Source organism: Eutrema salsugineum, unplaced genomic scaffold (assembly GCF_000478725.1).
Source record: "Eutrema salsugineum unplaced genomic scaffold, Eutsalg1_0 scaffold_1, whole genome shotgun sequence".
NCBI classification, from domain to species: domain Eukaryota; kingdom Viridiplantae; phylum Streptophyta; class Magnoliopsida; order Brassicales; family Brassicaceae; genus Eutrema; species Eutrema salsugineum.
This window is the reverse complement of record NW_006256909.1, coordinates 961,015-978,232: the sequence shown is the minus strand read 5'-3', so window position 1 is coordinate 978,232 and position 17,218 is coordinate 961,015. Positions and strand designations below refer to the sequence as shown.

Sequence of the window (17,218 nt, the reverse complement as noted above, 5' to 3'; positions counted from 1 at the left end):
AAATGCAACGAAATGATATGAACCAACCATCAAGATATTTCATCAGAGATTTCCTTCCCAAAGAATGGAACGTTGAATCGATAGGAAAGTCGAAAGCTACATGTTACCTAATTACAATATGGACGAGTTGAGTACTCGTGTGATTATGGGAACCACCAAAACGTGGTCCATGCATGTCTTTTTTTTAGCCAGCCTTTATCATCTCTTCTTTTCCCCCAAATATCCTCAGTTTTTATTCTATTATTTCGTACTAATTCTTTATTCTTATTTTATTTATATTGTCTGAAATCAAAGTGATCATAGCCTTGGAATCTCTGTAAATCATTTTCGATAGTTGATAGATTTTAAATCGTTGAATTCGCTCATTAAAAAAATCATATAGTATTCTTCTTTGTGTATTTTTAATGTTTTAATAAGAATTGACCAAAGTGTTACCGTAATATTGTCGCAGATTTCTTTTGTGATATTGTAAACTTACTGTTTTCTAGTCTGTTGTCGAGTAAGCGTTATTAGATAAGCATAAATTTGTATTGGAGGTTACTAATTTTTTCGTTTGTGTGAAAATGACAGAAAACATGATAAACAATGAAAGTAATGGTTTTGGTTTTTTTAAATAAAACAATGAAAGTAATGGGATTTTGGAGAGGATGTAAATAGAGGTGTTAAATTGGGTTCTGGTCCATGGATTCGGCCCAAGTAGATACGCTGCGGTACAGGTTTGAACTTCATAAAATTTGTTCAAATAAAATGCGGGTTTTGCGGTTCAAATTCGCGTGAAAGTTGGATTTTACGGATCAGGTCAAAGCGGATCCGCGAGTTTGCGATTCAATCCGCAGAATTTGATGTTTTTTGTAAAGCTCAAAAAATGAAATATTTTATCATAATACTAACTGTAATAGTAATACTAGTAATAATAATAATAGTATTAGTAATATTAGTAATAATAATAATAATAGTAATAGTACTAGTATTATTATTACTATTACAGTTAGTATTACTAGTACTATTAGTATTACTACTACTATTACTATTAATACTACTATTATACTATTAGTATTACTATAAATATTACTACTATTATTATTATTAGTAATACTAGTAGTATTAATAGTAATAGTAGTAATAATAGTAGTAATAGTAATAGTAGTAATACTTGTAGTAATACTAATAATAGAACTAGTAATGATACTAGTAGTAATATTAATAGTAGTAATATTAGTAATACTAGTAATACTAGTACTAGTAATAATACTAGTAGTAATAATAATAGTAGTAATACTAGTAATAATAGTAGTGATAATAGTAATAATAGTAATAGTAGTAGTAATACTAATAATAAGTAATAATACAAGTAGTAATACTAGTAGTAATATTAGTAATAATACTAGTAATAATATAAATAGTAATAATTTAAATAATACTAATAGTAATATTATTAATAATATTAGTAGTAATACTAGTAATAATATTAGTAGTAATACTAGTAATAATAGTAATAATAATAATAATACTATTAATAATACTAGTAATAATACTAGTAATAATACTAGCAGTAATAGTAATAGTAATAGTAATAGTAGTAATACTAGTAATATTACTAATAATAATACTAATGATAATATTAATAGTAGTAATAGTAGTTATACTACTAGTAATAATAATAGTAGTAATAGTAATAGTAATAGTAGTAATACTAGTAATACTATTAATAATACTAATAAGTAGTAATATTAATATTAGTAATAATAATACTAGTAATAATATTTTATTTTTCTCTTGCAGATTTTCTGGTTCTATAAGTTTAAATGTCATAAGAACTTTAAAATGAAAAAGATAAGTATAAATCTGCAGGTCAGCCCATAAAACCGTAGAGTATAAGCAGATCGGATTTAGACACATCAATTGGGATCATAGTTTATAATAGGCTAGCCTGCCAGACCCGAAAAAAATTAAAATCACATTGGATCGGGCTACTTGAATGCGGGTTGGTCGGTATGACATAAAAAAAAAAAAAATGTTAACCATCCACGCTTAAAAATAAAAAAGAAGAAGATGGGAATCTTCTGGCCGTGACAGAGGGTTTAGCTTTGTTGGCGGCAACAACAAGTGTGTGGAGAGCGAGAGGTATAAAAAGGGGTAATTTTCCTTTTTCTCAAAATCGAGAAATTAGAAAAGCGAAATCTCCGAATTGATCTTCTTAGCGTAATTTCGCTCTCGTGAACAGCGATTGTTCTGCGATTCTGCATCGATCCGTCCGTCTCCTCCGTCCTGTTATATATTTCTTTTCAGGTTAGATTTTCCCGATCCAATTTATATGTTTTATTTTGCAGATTTATTGTGTTTTTTTTCCCCTCAATATTTAGGGTTTTAAATTGGCCCTTGAGTATGTTGAATTGCGATGAAAAGTTTAGTGGGTTGTTATTTTTATTGCAATTATCGTTGATACTGGTGGATTGTGATTGAAGAGAGGTTTTTAGGTTTTGCGCACTAAGTGTTCGATGAATTGTCCAAGTCAGGTGTTCCTTTTCCTATAAGGCTATAACCGCTTATTTTCGGAACCAAAAAAAATATTTTTGTCTTGTCCTTTTTGTTCTCTAACTATTTGGATTGTTTCCCTGTCTCTTTAGTGTTTCTCTTCTGTATGTTTTTTCGTCCTTTGAGACTCATCAAGAGATGCGTTTTTGTGGCAGTAAAAAGAGTGTCTTTTTGAAGTTATTGTAGAATTAGAATTATCTGATTCTTGTTTACACATTTGCTTGGACAGTTAAGCAGTACATTTGAAATGTCCAGATTTTGGAATTTTATGATCTATTTGTTTGTATGAAACCAGATCTTCTTAAAGTAGGGAATGGTCTTGTTAGTTGAATGAAACACTTTATGTTTAGCAGATTTTTGTTTTACTTGACTTATAGTGTGCCTGATTTGACCTTCGATTTATATCTGTAGAATACCTAGACGATCACGAGGTCAAGATCAACGGCATTTTAATTTCAAGAAAGCTCAATCATTTGTGAAGATGGACCCGCAACATACCGGTGATCTATTGAAGTAATTCTCATATTTTATTAGTTTCTTTGTTACCCATAATCTGTATACTTCTTCTGACCCAAACTAAAGATCTGTATACTTAATACCCGTTGTTAAACTAATTTGTTTTTAATTGTCAAATAGGCATATGGAGAAGCAGAATAAGTTACTCAAGGAAGCTCATAAGGCCATGTCACAAGAACTCCAAAAACTCATGGTATTTTTGATTAAAGAAAACTCTTTTAACGAGCTTGTGATGTAATTAGCTTCTGGAGATCGTTTAACCGATGAGTTTTGTTCATTTTTTCAGGTGGAAGAACAGATGATGATGCGTAAACTCTATGAACTAATGCTTACTCATCGTAAGAAGAAGAAGGTATGCTCTGTTCTTGTAGACACTATTCGAAGACTTAAGAGATCTTGCTTATAAGCGAGCTTGGTTTTGCAGGAAATGGAGAAAAATCAAAACTTGTTCGAAGGAAACGAAACCGTTGAAGCTTCTTCTCTACCAATTGTTACTACTGCTGATGAAGAACATTAGAAGAACTCACTTTCTATATATAAACCAGGATGGACTGGGCTGGTGTGGGCCGGGCTTGAAAGGACTAAAGATTGGATCTTAGTTTTGAAGCTAAATCGTGTCTTTCGACAATGAATTATGAATATCGGATCTCTCTTTAGGAAGAATCTGCTACGGTGCTACCAATGTACATGTATAAACTATATATATAAATGCAATCTCTATTTCTATAGGAAATGAATTAACGTCATAAAGTAACATCAATTGCCTGCAAAAAGAATGGAGATCCTCCAATTCTCTTGGTGCTCAACATATTCTTCACTAAAAGCTTCCATCTTTTCTCATCTTTCCTGCTCTGTTTCTTCATCCTCTCCTTGAAATTACTGCAAAGAGGGACTTTGCATTGTTCCGAGTCAACGCAAATACGCGAATGAAGTTCCAGAAGCTGCCACATTCTCTTGCAATGGCTGCAACCCCCAGGGATTGATCTCAGTTTACATCCCGCCAAATGTTTCAATAGCTTCTCCAAACCGTTGCACGCTTGAAACCCGCACGAGACATGCGGGTTTTCCATCTTTGTTGGACCAATTTCTCTGCATCCATCTCTACATATATGAACAAAAGCTTCCATTGCATCGTACAGCTGAGTATATGTCTGTCTCTCTTTCTGTTTCCTGCTTCTTTGCTTCAAGCTCTGCAAACAAACAAAAAATAGAAACAAATATCATCAGAAACACAGGAAAAAGATTGAGACTTTTTCTTTTGGGTGCAGGTAAAGTTTCAAGATTTGGTTTTTCTTACGTTACTCTCGTAAGCGACAGAGCGTAAAAGCTCTTTGTGGAGACTAGGATGGCTTTGTTTCATTGCTTGCCATCCTTCAGAAGTTGATACTTCTTCAAAGCTCTTTAGAATCATTCTGTGACAGAGAAGACCAAGACGAGGAGCATCACAGAGAAGAGCTAGCTGAAACACGTCGATTACATTCTCTATGTTGAGCAAACTGTTTTCGAATTGCGATTCGCAAAATCGTTTCAAATGCGGAACCACGTAGACATGAGATAGCACAAGAAGATGCATTGCGAAATCTTCCATATCTTGCTTTTCGTAACTGCAGAAACAGAGCAAGAAACAAAAATGTTAAGTAAAGTATAACCAAATAATTTTCTAAAGTTCTCATTTTTGGATTTAAGAACTAGATGGTTACCAAGAAGAGTATAAGAATCGAATGAAAACTCGAACAGCGTCGTGAGGAACGCCGAGGATTGAGATTGATTTGCGATGAGATTTTCTCTTATCTTGCTTCATCATTCCTCTGATTACATCTGAAGCCATACCCTAATAAGAAATCAAAACAGATACTTATTTAAGATCCAATATATACTATAATGTTTATATATTTCTGAGTATTTGAATTAATCGTTCAGAGAACTTACGATGACGTTGGAATGCGCGTAAATCAAACCATTATCATCTGTATGTATCAAAACATCAGCTCCATGAGCTTCGTCGAACATACGATCCCATGAATCTCTTGTAGCTGTAGAAGCAAAGCTATGGCTTCTTTGCAAGAACATATCCGTTGATCTCTTCGACTTGGTTTTGGAATTTGATTTTACAAAAGGAGGAGGAGGTGGTGATGATGGTGGTGCTGATACATTTTCCGGTGAACATTCCGGTGAGATTTTGTCGATGTTCTCCATATCTTATTTTTTCCTTCTGTAACAAGTTAGGAAAGAAAACGGATTCAGAAACGTATGTTTCACAAAAATTGATTCTTGATGATAATGAATAATAGAATCACGATGAATAAAACATAAATTTTGGATCTAGAGAAACAGATTGATAGTCAAAATATTATTGGAATTCGATCCGAACAGAGAAAAAGAAGAAATCTATTAGAGCCAAAGAGAAAGAGAGTTAAGGACTTACAGATTTAGGATTTAAATTCGGATATTAATGATCAGTTTAATTTGTTCAACTTCACTTGGAGATCAGATTAGAAGAAAATTAAAATCCAAACAATGCTTTTTTCTTCTTCTTCTTCTACTCTGAATAACTATGGTTGTCAAAATGGATTATAATTCTGCTTTCCTTTGTAATCTTCTGATTGAGATGGAAAAATATTCGCGAGAAAATAAACGTTAAACGCAGAGAGAAAAAAATGAAAGAGAGGAGAAGACGATTTATAATCGTTGTAGGGTCTGAATATAATAATTATTTTAATGGTGGAAACTTTTAAATGTGAACTGTGTAACACGTCGAAATTGGGTCCCACAACAGCTGATTCGTTTCAAATAGAAAAGAGATAGCTACTCTGCTGATTCATATCCACGTTGGACGAACTTTTCTAATCACTCACTTTTTAATTCTATCCATTTTTAGTTCTCCTGTCTAACCATTATATCCAAGTATTTCTTAAAAAGGACTAAATTAATCCGGAATTTGCCTCTATCCATATCTATTGTTATTTAGTACTTTCAATTTTCCATGTATAGTTGTTGGCGACGACGTAGTTGGAAAAGGTACACATGTGTCTCTTTTTTTTTATAAGAATGACTCTATTTTCACACATCTTTTTTCTTGAATTAATAATTCTCTATTTCTCTTAAACGTTGAACTTTTCATTTTGTCAAAGACATGTTTTTTTTCCCTGTCGACATTTTATTGTATCTAATAATAGCGCACTTTAAATTTTCAAATCTACTATACTTTTTACTTATTTGATCATATATTTTTATAGAATATAAATTATTAGTTGAATAATTACTAATTGAATTTAGATAATTCATCTTTTATCGAAATTCCGTAAATACAAAACAACATTCTATTGTTGTTTTTTGCCAACATTCTATAATATAAGACCAACTCCATCAGCGTTTCTTTCCCATTTTTTGGCCCAGTATCCTAAGCAAATTTGATTAACAATAAATTGAAAATTCAAAAAATGTGACGGATCGATCCTTTAATAAGGGGCGCAGGAGACGGTTACGTTGGTGACGTGGAGTAAGGCTATTGGTCGTTCAATTTTTATGAGATTAATTTTTGTTTTTGTTGAAAATTCATTTCTTCGCTATTGGGAAAAGAAACCCGAGTCTCTCTCTTACCACACATCACTTTCTAAAAAAACAAAATATATTCTAAAGAGATTTAAGCTGAATTACACTACTGGAGCTCCTATAACTATACAAACATGCAACAAATACATATTTAAAACTGTAAACTGAAAGAGGTTGGGAAGTTGGATAAGAAATTTCGTTGTGGATAAAACGCTGAAAAACATATTGTTAGCATATAAGTTCTGCCCATTCAATTAGAGCATTATCGTGAAATGTCAACCGTTCAAGTATATAATTATAGTATACAGTGTTAGAATTGAAGATTCGGTTAATATTATAATGCTTGAGGTGTCAGATCTTAGTCATGTATTATTCACATAACACACATATTAGCCGATATATAACAGAAGGATTCAGCTAAAATAAAATTAAGAAAATGTGGTTGGCTTAAACATTTGTTCGAAGAAATTCATCCAAGAACATAAAAATAAGTTTATATATTACTATACTGTTTACCAAAACTAACATATTATAGTCATGTAAATTTTGAGCCATTTTAAAGCCCGACCATCATTATTAAGTATTTAGGTAAATATTAATTATGATCGGTGGGTGATATTTCATTTTTTGTTTCATTTGTCGGATTATGTACGTCAGGTTGCCTTTTGCGACTATTTTAACGATTTAACATATAGTATCTGACAAAAGGTATGATTAAAATAAGTGAAAAGTGATTAATAGACTACTCAATAAAAAAGGTGAATAATAATTTCAATATTGAGTTTTCACTGACTCAGCCAAAAAAAAGATGATAGAGCTCTTTAAATATCGCTCTTTAAATATCACGAGTGTGTAGTAAGTTGCTGGCACGGTGACCTCTTCGTATATTTCATGGGGCACTTTCTCTTTTGTAGTGCATAAATATGACAAATCAGTAAAATTATAAATAATACGACCTATAATTGTGATTTAAAATTTAACCTAAAAGCCTGATTTTTTTTTTTTTAAATTGTGATTTAAAATCGCACACACTTTTAACAAAGCAAGGCAAAACTCAATATAATTGAACCAATTAAATATACAAACTTATAAGCGAATATCGTTACATCGTTATAAGAAAACAAACACAGCTATTTTGTCACATGGTTTCACGATTTACACCCCAAATATTGAGAGGATTAAAATGCCACGAACCATTCGATATTGCCTCGAAACATTTTTTTTTAAACTATAACCATGGAAAGAGGAGAAGTTTCCTCTCAAACAAAATATACTACTGAGTTTTTCAACTATAATGGATCTCAATTAGTAGATTGCTTATAATGACAAATGACTACTAGTTAGCTATCGCTTACACATGGGGATGTGACAAAATCAATTTAACGGCCCGGGCCTGTGCCATGTCATTCATATATTATGGGCCTAATTTTATTGAGAAGCTTTGATAAAAGTTGGTCTACGTTACGAATTTGTTTTAAGCCCATATATGAAATGCTAAAACTAAACCTAAATATACGGACGACAAAAAAAAACCTAAATATACGAATAACACTAAGCTATTTTTCTTTGGTCGAAACGTAAAACTGATTAATCATCAGAAGAATAACTAATTACAAAAATTTGAGAGTCAGAAAGAATGGACCATCAAAACACTAACCTTTTCGGGTAGTTGTAATTTCAAATAGCACAATTATATTGTAATTTATTAACAAATTATTTGATTACCATTACTTTTTGATCTGTCAGTATAAGTTCTTTTAATTTTAAAAAAAAATTATAGTCAAAAGAAAATTAAAAATACTAACGAGTTTTCTTTTTTTTTTTTTCTCAAAAGAAAGCAACTAGTTACAAAAAACTTCATAAGAGTATGTATGTGTGTTTGTAAGGCCCTTAAACAAAAAAACAGTATGTATGTTTGTAATCAAAAATTATTCTAAGAAAAAAATCTCCAGAGATATTTAGTTGAATAGAAAGGGCCTGATAGAGTGTATGTGTAACTAATAATGCGAGGAAATCAGACAAATTGTAATAAATAATATTTGGTGAAGCCTCTTGTTGTTGTTTGTAACCAAACGGGAATTGCTTTCTTGTCTTCTTCACCTACATTACATACTCTAATCAATTATAGAACATAGCCAACACATATACAGATTCGATAAAAAGAGAGCAAACGTATATAGAATTCTAAATTATTTACATCTTTTTTTTTAGCGATTATAATTCCATGGCAATGCTTGTTGTATAGATAGATATTGTTTCCTTATGAATAAGTTACATGAAATTTATAAAGTAATGTTCGTGTAACAATTAAATGAGCAATGTTGTAGACTGGTGACTCTAACGCGTGAACTAGAGAGTTCACACAAGTTTCAAGATTTCTTTTATTAATTTGGATAAGCTAAAATGTAGTGATTTATTTTTATCATTTTTATCTTATACACAGACCATAGTGGAACAAACATGACATTTTTTTTACTGATAACATTAATGGTTAATATAATTGCAAACCGTACACAACGGATATGAATCTTGAGAATGAGCTGGCTGATAATTTTGTTTTACTCATCTGAGTACGTGAAAAAGTGACCATCGTGTTTGTGAGCAAATATATTTATTTTATACTCTTTAATAATGATTGTAAAAAATATGTTTTTTTTTTATTGTCGGCCTAAAAAATATGTTTCTAACACAGATGGTACTTATCAAGCATTTAAAATAAACACAAAAATGTTCAAAAAAATAATAGATATGTATTTATTCATAGACTTAATATTCTCACGCTTCCCACCTAACACTTGTTTTAGTTGTTACACTACAAAAAAAAAAAAACCCGATAAAAATTGAAATTTTTTACTTATCCAAGCTGTACTCAAGTTATAAATCGGACACACGTAAATAGAAATATTTGGTCAAACTTTGACCATCTTGGAATCGTAAAAAAACTTGGCAGTCAAAGGTTCCACTTAGATGGGCACTAAGCCCCAAAGAAATTCAACACATGGCACAGACTATATGGGCACAGTAATTATATATTTTTACTCTTTAGGGAAACTTATCTACATGATATCATATGGTTTTATTTTTATGATTTTTGGATTGTTACTAGTTAGGCAGAGGTGGAGCGTCTTCTTCTTCTTCGTTTCTGAGGCAATCCAGCCTTTCGCACGTGACCGACGCTCCTCCACTGTAGTTATTGTCACGTGCGCCATCATTCCATCATCAATTTTATATCATATCATCCCTACAATAATATTTGGTAGTGTATATGTCATTTTTAGTCCATAGAGGGTTTCGGGACCTTCTTGTGGAAATAGAGGGACCGATTTCTTTTGTTTTTTGCTATAATATAAACAAGACTATTCTACCTCGAATGGGATAATAAGTATAATAAAAAAATATGTGTGTGTAACGTGTTAGGTATCCTAGATTCGTTAGTTCATTAATAATGGGATCAAATTATATTTGGTTACGAATTCTGTTTTTTTTTTTTTAATTCATAAGAATTCACTATATTCAAATTGAACTATACCTTTTCTCGCGTTTGGTTTGTAAGTGATCATTACGAACAATACATTTTATTTTCAACTACTAACCTTACATTTTATTTTCAACTGTGTAAAATTGACCGCAAAACTCCTTCCTTCTCAACATGGAAAGACAACCATAGAATGAAAAAAAAAAAACAGCACGAGAAAACAAAAATAACTCTGTTTCACCGAAATCGACAAATCAATTGGCATAACGATCCGAAATATATATATACAGTGCCGTGCCTAGGATTTTGGAGGCCTTAGACTAAAATTTAAATGTGGTCATTTTAATGAAATTATATAAAAAATCAGTAATTAAATGTACAGTAATATTTTTTAAAAATTTGGTGAAAAAATAGTTATACTTTTATGCGGCTGAGGATTGAATTTGAACAAAATAAAAATATGCACAAGACAAATTAGCCAACTAAGAAAACTATAATTCACTTGTTAAATGTGACCTCTAAACTTAATAAATAAGATGTGGTATTAGGCAATTGCCTTTTTCATTTCACTGTAAGCACGGCTCTGTATATATATGATGCAAAAAATTATCCTCCAAATTCATTACGGATGTTACTATTTCCGGTAAGTCTTGGAAAATGCAGATCACATCTTCTAAAGTCATAGATTAGGTTAGTAGTATATTATAGTCTGTAAAAGAGTTTTGATTAATTTTGTATATTTCCGTCTGTCACACTAATGTATCAACGATTTTTATTTGTAAAACATTATGTAATAGTTTTATTGTATATATAATATAGATACACATAGAAATGCACAATAATAAAAGTCAGAAGTTAAAAAAGAAATGCATAATAATCGATAAAAATACACAATGTGAGAATATTACTTGTATCTAGGGGGAAATCGAACAAATGCTGATAACATACACATAGAAGTTGCAGATTTTGGATCTTGCGTCTTCTTGGTTTTATACTCTTCTCTTACAACTCGCCTTATAAATATTAATATATTATGATGTAATTTATTATCCTATAGATTGAATGACTCGGCTCCAAAGCCATGCGCAAAATCAAATATTACTGTATACAGAGTTTTTTTTTTTTTAATTAACGAGAAAGTGAAACCAGCCTCATTTGCGGATTTAAAATCTACTCACGATTACATCACATCACAAGCTATTAAAATGTTTTTTTGTCTTAACATCATATATATAATTCCACTTGATTCAATTTAATTGGATAATCGGTTATTTATGTTTTCATCGAATACATAACCTCGCTTATACCAGATTTAATAATTTCATGGAATAATTTATTTGGTTTATTTGGATTAATAAGAAATTACAATACCAAGTCAAAGGTTCAAAATATGAAAAATGCTATTTTTTACGCTAGATTAAATTCATAGTTATATTTTTTTTTATAAAAAGGGATGACAAATTTTGGAGACAAAATATAGCTTAAAAAATCTTGTAGACGGTTTTGTCATTCATTTAACTAGCATGGAAATTGTGATTTTTGACATAATATGTTATTTTATGTGTATTTAATTATTAATTGAGTATTATAAATTAACTTTGTTAACACGCATATAATAAATTAGACATTTATCTAAAAGTTGTATTTTATCGGATAAAATAACATATCACAGAATATAAATCACGTTTCTTATATCAATTAAATGAAGAGTAGCAAAGATAAAATTTATTCTATACTATTTAAAAACAATATGTCACAACATTCTCATTTGGCCTAATTCTCTCTTAGAGTTATTGCCCTTTGTAAAACTAACTATGGGAGATGACCTACATCGTCTTTTATATCCCATGTTTGATTACTATATTTTCTTTGGCAACATAATAAGTTAGATCAATGGATATAAATGGTTAGATCGGAACTGTTGATTTACGATGATAAATAATATATAAAAAAAAATCGACGATTTATCTGATCCTGCCTCCTATTTCTTCTTGTAAGCATCAAAACTCAGAAGGGTACCAAAATCTCAAAACTCATGGTAAGTTTGTTCTCTTTTTTTTTTCCCCAAGTGGGACATACCTTTTTCCAATAAATATACTCATACGGTATATGTTTGTGTCTACCTACAATCTAAAATACGTAGTCTACTCATCTTAACTACGTATAACTTTTCATAGACATAGTTCGTGTATCGTCACATCTACAGAAGTCACACTATACTAGCTGACCAAGAACGATGGAAGTCATCACTCATTAATCGTTTCCACGAACAAAAAGTTTTGCAAAGAATAATCAAATGTAATACAAAAGAAATATAAGAAAATCTCAAAATGACATAAGATAATTAATAATGAAGGACATAACGGATATAACAATGTGGAGCTAATTTGAATTTCAAATTTCAAAATGTTGAGAGGAATTATTGAGTGGGAATAATGGTAAGGTGTTTTCCCCACCAATGCCTAGAAACATTATTGTTAATCACTTTCGGTTTCTGGAACAAATTTAAGATCTGTTGAACTTTATTTTCGTCCAATAAATGGAAAATATTAAAACTAACAGTTCCTCCGCTTCCTTTGTCCAAAAATAAAACTATTCCTCTGTTTTCTAATTTCTATTCACGATCTACTATATTATACATATTAATTCAAACTTCTTAAAACACACTACTGAAATAAACCACAAAAGCAACAAAGAGAGTACGTGGAATACACTACTGAGAAAAATTTAATTACAATGTGTTTAATTGGAATGGGATGTAACTTTCTGCAAAAATTTCAATGGGATCATTATTCCTATTTAATTACTGATTGATCAAAACTCAATGGATTGTATAGATCTTATCTCAGAGTCAGAAACGAATTCCATATACAGCAACAAGTTATTGGATTTTTTTTCCTAGTTCCGCTAAATATTCTGCTAAATCAATGTATACGAATTCATTGTTTTAGTTTGTTATTCAGTTAAACTAAACTTATATTTTCATTTAATTTTGCTAAAAAAGTTGGTGCCAGTTAGTTGCCGTGATAAACTTATGTTCTAAATAATGTGCTTTTATTTGAATAATCGATATGTAATTTCGGAACAAAATTATAGAACGGTTGTTCTTGGCTTTCTTAGATGGAAAACTTATATAAATTCTACGGATTATTAGTTATCAAAATAATACTATATTATAGTTAACAGCTACTTTCATGAATCTAACAACTTTTTTCTCATCTATTCATCATATAAAAATTTTAATCTTAGTTTTAAACATTATTACATTTTTATATCTCTAATAGCCTACCATATACACTCTCGTTTCAAGAGTTCTCCCATCCAACTATTTAAAATTGGAAAATAATTATAAAGTTCTCATTTATATACAATTTGGGTTATCGGTGTTCAAATCAAATGTTCAGGCTAGGTGACATGGTTGGAAAGGTTTTTGATACAAAAATTGATATGATTGATGAACTTGATTTTTTAAAAGATAGTATAAACGTTTACAATGTTTGATGAGTGAAAATAACGATGTTTTTGGTATAAAAGCATTTAGTGCATATAATTTAATATAGAATGTAGTTTATCAATTATTTTGACTTTTAATCAAGCTTTTCAAACTTTTTAATGGAAATAACACAGTACTTCTAAGGATAACCTAGATAGATAATTTTGATAACAAAAACAATACTATTAGATCAAAGTAATGTTATTTTAAAAAAAAAACCATAATTGACTAGCATCAAAAAGTCTTCAAGCACAAGTAATCCTGATGGAAATAATAAAACGAGTAATCATTCCCTTAAAAAATGTGATTATATATGTGTCGACCTAAAAAAGGTGATTATACATGTTAAATACGTTAATGAACAAATTAAAACGCAATTTATATGATAATAATAATTTAATTTAAATGTAACCGCTAAATAACGCCCCCTCTCTCTCCCCCACTTATTTTTGGCGGCACCAGACGCGGGAGACTCTCTCTCTCCTCTCTCCCACTCTCTCTCTCCTTCCTTTCTTTCTTTCTTTGTTTTTTCGCTAGATTTCATCACTCTTTAAAAAAAATTTCCAATCGAGTATGGAAGAAAAATCAAATACGAAGATTTAGCTGCTAAATTCACTGCGATAACAAAGTCAATAAACCCTCCCTCTCACCCAACTCTCTCTCTTTTCCATTTTTATACATCCTTTTGATGTGTACGGACACACCGAAGAAGACTTCTATCTCCGCCGCCTCCGTCGTCGTCACCGCCGCCGTTAGATGGATGAGCCTAGAGACAGTCTCGCTCTCTCCAATCTCCTCCTCTGCCACGAATCCGAGTCTTCTCTAAACCAAGAAGGAGACGATGAGACCAATCTTAGGAGATCTGAGCAGCCTCACTGTTTCGTCGCTGCTACAACGATCGGAGACGATGATGAAGATTATGTGGCGGAGCTTGTTCGCAAAGAGAATCTGCGATTCGAAGCCGAACCCACGAAAACGACGTCGTCTTTCGACAGATTGATTGCAATCGATTGGATTCTCACTGTCCGTAACACTCAAAAAAAAAAAAAAAAAATTCCCCCTTTCGATTTCTGAGTGTAACATTCTTCTTCCTTGGTCTAATCGCTTCTTCGATTGATTAGATTTGGTTTGATTTTCAGACAAGGACGAGATTCGGATTCCAACATCAAACAGCATACATTGCAATATCATACTTCGATCTGTTTCTGGAGAGGAGATTCATCGGTGTAAGTCTGTTTGATTTGGTTTCCAATTCCTCAAAATTCCTCTCTTTCAGATTCTCCAATCTGACTCAAGAATTTCTTTTTAGTTGCAGAGAGATGAATCATGGGCGATTCGATTGTTATCAGTGGCTTGTTTATCACTAGCTGCGAAAATGGAGGAACGAATTGTTCCTGGATTATCACAGTACCCACAAGATCAAGATTTTGTTTTTAAACCCGATGTGATTCGTAAAACTGAATTGATGATTCTATCGACATTGGATTGGAAGTTGAACTTAATCACTCCTTTTCATTACTTGAATTACTTCGTTGCTAAAATCTCTCAAGAACAAAACCAATCTGTTTCTAAAGAGTTGGTCTTGTTAAGATCATCCGAATCTCTTCTCGCCCTAACAAAAGGTAACTAAAAAAGGGATCTTATCTATTACACATTTTTGTGAAGATAAAACTCATCAATCACATTTTTATTTCCTTTTTTGATTAGAGATAAGCTTTACGGATTATCGACAGTTCGTTGTTGCTGCTGCTACTACAATGTTGGCTTCTTCTACTTCATCGAATATTAGATTGACGAGAGAAGAAATGGCGACCAAGTTTGGATCAATCTCGTGGTGGACTTCTAATGAGAACGTACACATAAGTCTTCTCCTTTTTAATGGGTTCGATCTCCGTTGTTTGATCTCAAGATCATCAAGTGTTTAGGAATGTTTGTTTTGTTATTTGGTTGCAGGACAATGTATATTCTTGTTATCAGAGAATGCAAGAGTTTGAGGAGAGGAAACATATGACACCGCCGGAATTAGCGGATTCCGGCGATATAAAACCGGCGGTTGCTTCAGGAAGTGGGGCTAAACGCCGACTGTCTTTTGATGATTCCGAACAAACTTCTCCGGCCAAGAGAATGCGTAGGCTCTGAAGAGGGTTTCTTTCTCCTTGGAGTTTTGGTTATAAATTATATTGATTTTGGTATTTTTTTGGCAACATATTGCTTTGGTTTTTATATTCAATCATTTGATTATAGAGGAAAATGGTCTGAATACAATGGTTATTTCATATGTTTGAAGTAACTCTCATATAGAGGTTCATATAAAAAGTCTTTGATGATTCATTTCTGGGGGTAAAATGTTACTATCAAAACATTGGGGTATTTTATGAGGGAATTAAATAAATATGAGGGCTGAATGTAAATATAATAAATAAGAGAAACAGAAACAGTGAATAGGTTTAGGCCAATAGTTGTAGTGCCAGTGATTTGGTTTCATGGGTCTCTCTTTTTTTATTATTTTTTAATGTGATTTTACAATTTTTTGTCAAGGAAAATATCTGTTTCTTGCATGAAAGTCTGTCATTTTTCATCCCTTAACTTTCAAAAGGGCACATTCATAGCAAATGATAAATGAAGAAACTCTTTTCAAGGTTAAAAAAAAATAATAATATTTGACGTAGTTGTTTCATTCATCTTTATTATTAACATTTTGGATCATGTCTAAACGGAATCCATCTATATGCTACCTAACATTTTCTGAACATGAATAGCTTAGAAATAAATAAAACAATTATCATTTAACATATATATTTCAATTAGTATCTCAACAAACAAATCATCAAATCCATTTTGTTATTCACTTCTTACATAAAATTTCTACCAAATTCAATTAAAAAAAAATCAATAGTACTTTTATGATTTTATCAAATGACAATAAGTCGGGCACAATAAATAATTTAAAAACTCTTTTACAGAAAAATAGATTATTAAATTTTTTAGTTTATTGTAATGTCCAAATAACTTTTTTTTAGCATTTTAGAGACCAACTACTTGTAGTGGAGGCACTTTGGATCAATAATGGTTGGATCTAAAGATGAAGCCCTAATATACACAGAATATGTATTTTTTTTATACGGAAAATTGCATGTGATGTTTTCAAGTTTTTGTACTCTGTAGTCTCTAGTCTACGCGCAAGTCAAAAGGATATCGTACATATAAGATCGTCTAAAAAAATAAAAATAACATTTTCAATTGATTGCAGTTGGAAAAAAAAACATATATATTTAAAAGACCAACCCAAGAAAGAATCCAACGACTTTGTCGAAGTGAGAAACAACTGTCTTATACAAGTAGAGATCCAAAGTTTGGTTTCACTAATTAAAGCTTTGATTCCAATATATGATTAGAAACGAATTAAAAACATAATAGTACTTATCTATATATATAAGTAAAAATCTGGTAGATATACGGTTAAATCGGGATATCACATTGAGCAACAATACAAGGATTGCCCGCGAAATGATATTTACGGCCCAGATGTTAAAGTTCTACGGGCTCACATATGGAAATTAGAGTGTGCACCGAAATTAAGACACTTTATTTGGCAGGCTATATCTGGATGTCTATCCGTGTCGGCTAGATTACGGACACGTGGAATA

General features: G+C 31.3%; 3 protein-coding genes across 6 annotated transcripts; 2 read left to right on the top strand and 1 right to left on the bottom strand.

The window, feature by feature from the left end:
- Window positions 1-2,033: 2,033 nt before the first annotated feature.
- Window positions 2,034-3,784, top strand: LOC18030117. Of its 2 annotated transcripts, XM_024150053.1 has the most exons (6): window positions 2,052-2,124; window positions 2,225-2,289; window positions 2,947-3,048; window positions 3,172-3,244; window positions 3,338-3,403; window positions 3,476-3,784. In XM_024150053.1, exons 3-6 carry the CDS (start codon window positions 3,017-3,019, stop codon window positions 3,566-3,568), a joined length of 264 nt encoding a protein of 87 aa, XP_024005821.1. In that variant the 5' UTR covers window positions 2,052-2,124; window positions 2,225-2,289; window positions 2,947-3,016; the 3' UTR covers window positions 3,569-3,784. The 2 variants fall into 2 exon arrangements, with proteins under 2 accessions (XP_006411868.2, XP_024005821.1); XM_006411805.2 differs by having other exon boundaries at window positions 2,034-2,289.
- On the bottom strand, window positions 3,680-5,681 carry LOC18030115 (BTB/POZ and TAZ domain-containing protein 5). Of its 2 annotated transcripts, XM_006411806.2 has the most exons (5): window positions 5,477-5,681; window positions 4,981-5,263; window positions 4,752-4,882; window positions 4,349-4,655; window positions 3,795-4,241 (listed from the first exon to the last, which is right to left on the bottom strand). In XM_006411806.2, exons 2-5 carry the CDS (start codon window positions 5,245-5,247, stop codon window positions 3,795-3,797), a joined length of 1,152 nt encoding a protein of 383 aa, XP_006411869.1. In that variant the 5' UTR covers window positions 5,248-5,263; window positions 5,477-5,681. The 2 variants fall into 2 exon arrangements, with proteins under 2 accessions (XP_006411870.1, XP_006411869.1); XM_006411807.2 differs by lacking the exon at window positions 5,477-5,681 and having other exon boundaries at window positions 3,680-4,241; window positions 4,981-5,247.
- Window positions 5,682-14,030: 8,349 nt separating this feature from the next.
- On the top strand, window positions 14,031-15,927 carry LOC18030114 (cyclin-D5-1). Of its 2 annotated transcripts, none has more exons than XM_024149615.1 (5): window positions 14,031-14,594; window positions 14,711-14,797; window positions 14,881-15,193; window positions 15,279-15,424; window positions 15,525-15,927. In XM_024149615.1, the coding sequence occupies exons 1-5, from the start codon at window positions 14,328-14,330 to the stop codon at window positions 15,708-15,710; spliced, it is 999 nt and encodes a 332-aa protein (XP_024005383.1). In that variant the 5' UTR covers window positions 14,031-14,327; the 3' UTR covers window positions 15,711-15,927. The 2 variants fall into 2 exon arrangements, with proteins under 2 accessions (XP_024005383.1, XP_024005384.1); XM_024149616.1 differs by having other exon boundaries at window positions 14,887-15,193; window positions 15,525-15,802.
- Window positions 15,928-17,218: the final 1,291 nt, after the last annotated feature.

What these genes read in the sequence shown, in the direction of transcription:
- LOC18030114 (XM_024149615.1), top strand. Translation starts at nt 14,328, where the DNA reads ATGGATGAGCCTAGAGACAGTCTCGCTCTCTCCAATCTCCTCCTCTGC. An exon ending in CAATCGATTGGATTCTCACT is followed by an intron (nt 14,595 to 14,710) that starts GTCCGTAACACT and finishes TTTGATTTTCAG; the next exon opens with ACAAGGACGAGATTCGGATT. An exon ending in TGGAGAGGAGATTCATCGGT is followed by an intron (nt 14,798 to 14,880) that starts GTAAGTCTGTTT and finishes ATTTCTTTTTAG; the next exon opens with TTGCAGAGAGATGAATCATG.
- LOC18030115 (XM_006411806.2), bottom strand. Translation starts at nt 5,247, where the DNA reads ATGGAGAACATCGACAAAATCTCACCGGAATGTTCACCGGAAAATGTA. An exon ending in CGATTCTTATACTCTTCTTG is followed by an intron (nt 4,656 to 4,751) that starts GTAACCATCTAG and finishes CTGTTTCTGCAG; the next exon opens with TTACGAAAAGCAAGATATGG. An exon ending in CTGTCGCTTACGAGAGTAAC is followed by an intron (nt 4,242 to 4,348) that starts GTAAGAAAAACC and finishes GTTTGTTTGCAG; the next exon opens with AGCTTGAAGCAAAGAAGCAG.
- LOC18030117 (XM_006411805.2), top strand. Translation starts at nt 3,017, where the DNA reads ATGGACCCGCAACATACCGGTGATCTATTGAA. An exon ending in AAGAACTCCAAAAACTCATG is followed by an intron (nt 3,245 to 3,337) that starts GTATTTTTGATT and finishes TCATTTTTTCAG; the next exon opens with GTGGAAGAACAGATGATGAT. An exon ending in CTCATCGTAAGAAGAAGAAG is followed by an intron (nt 3,404 to 3,475) that starts GTATGCTCTGTT and finishes TTGGTTTTGCAG; the next exon opens with GAAATGGAGAAAAATCAAAA.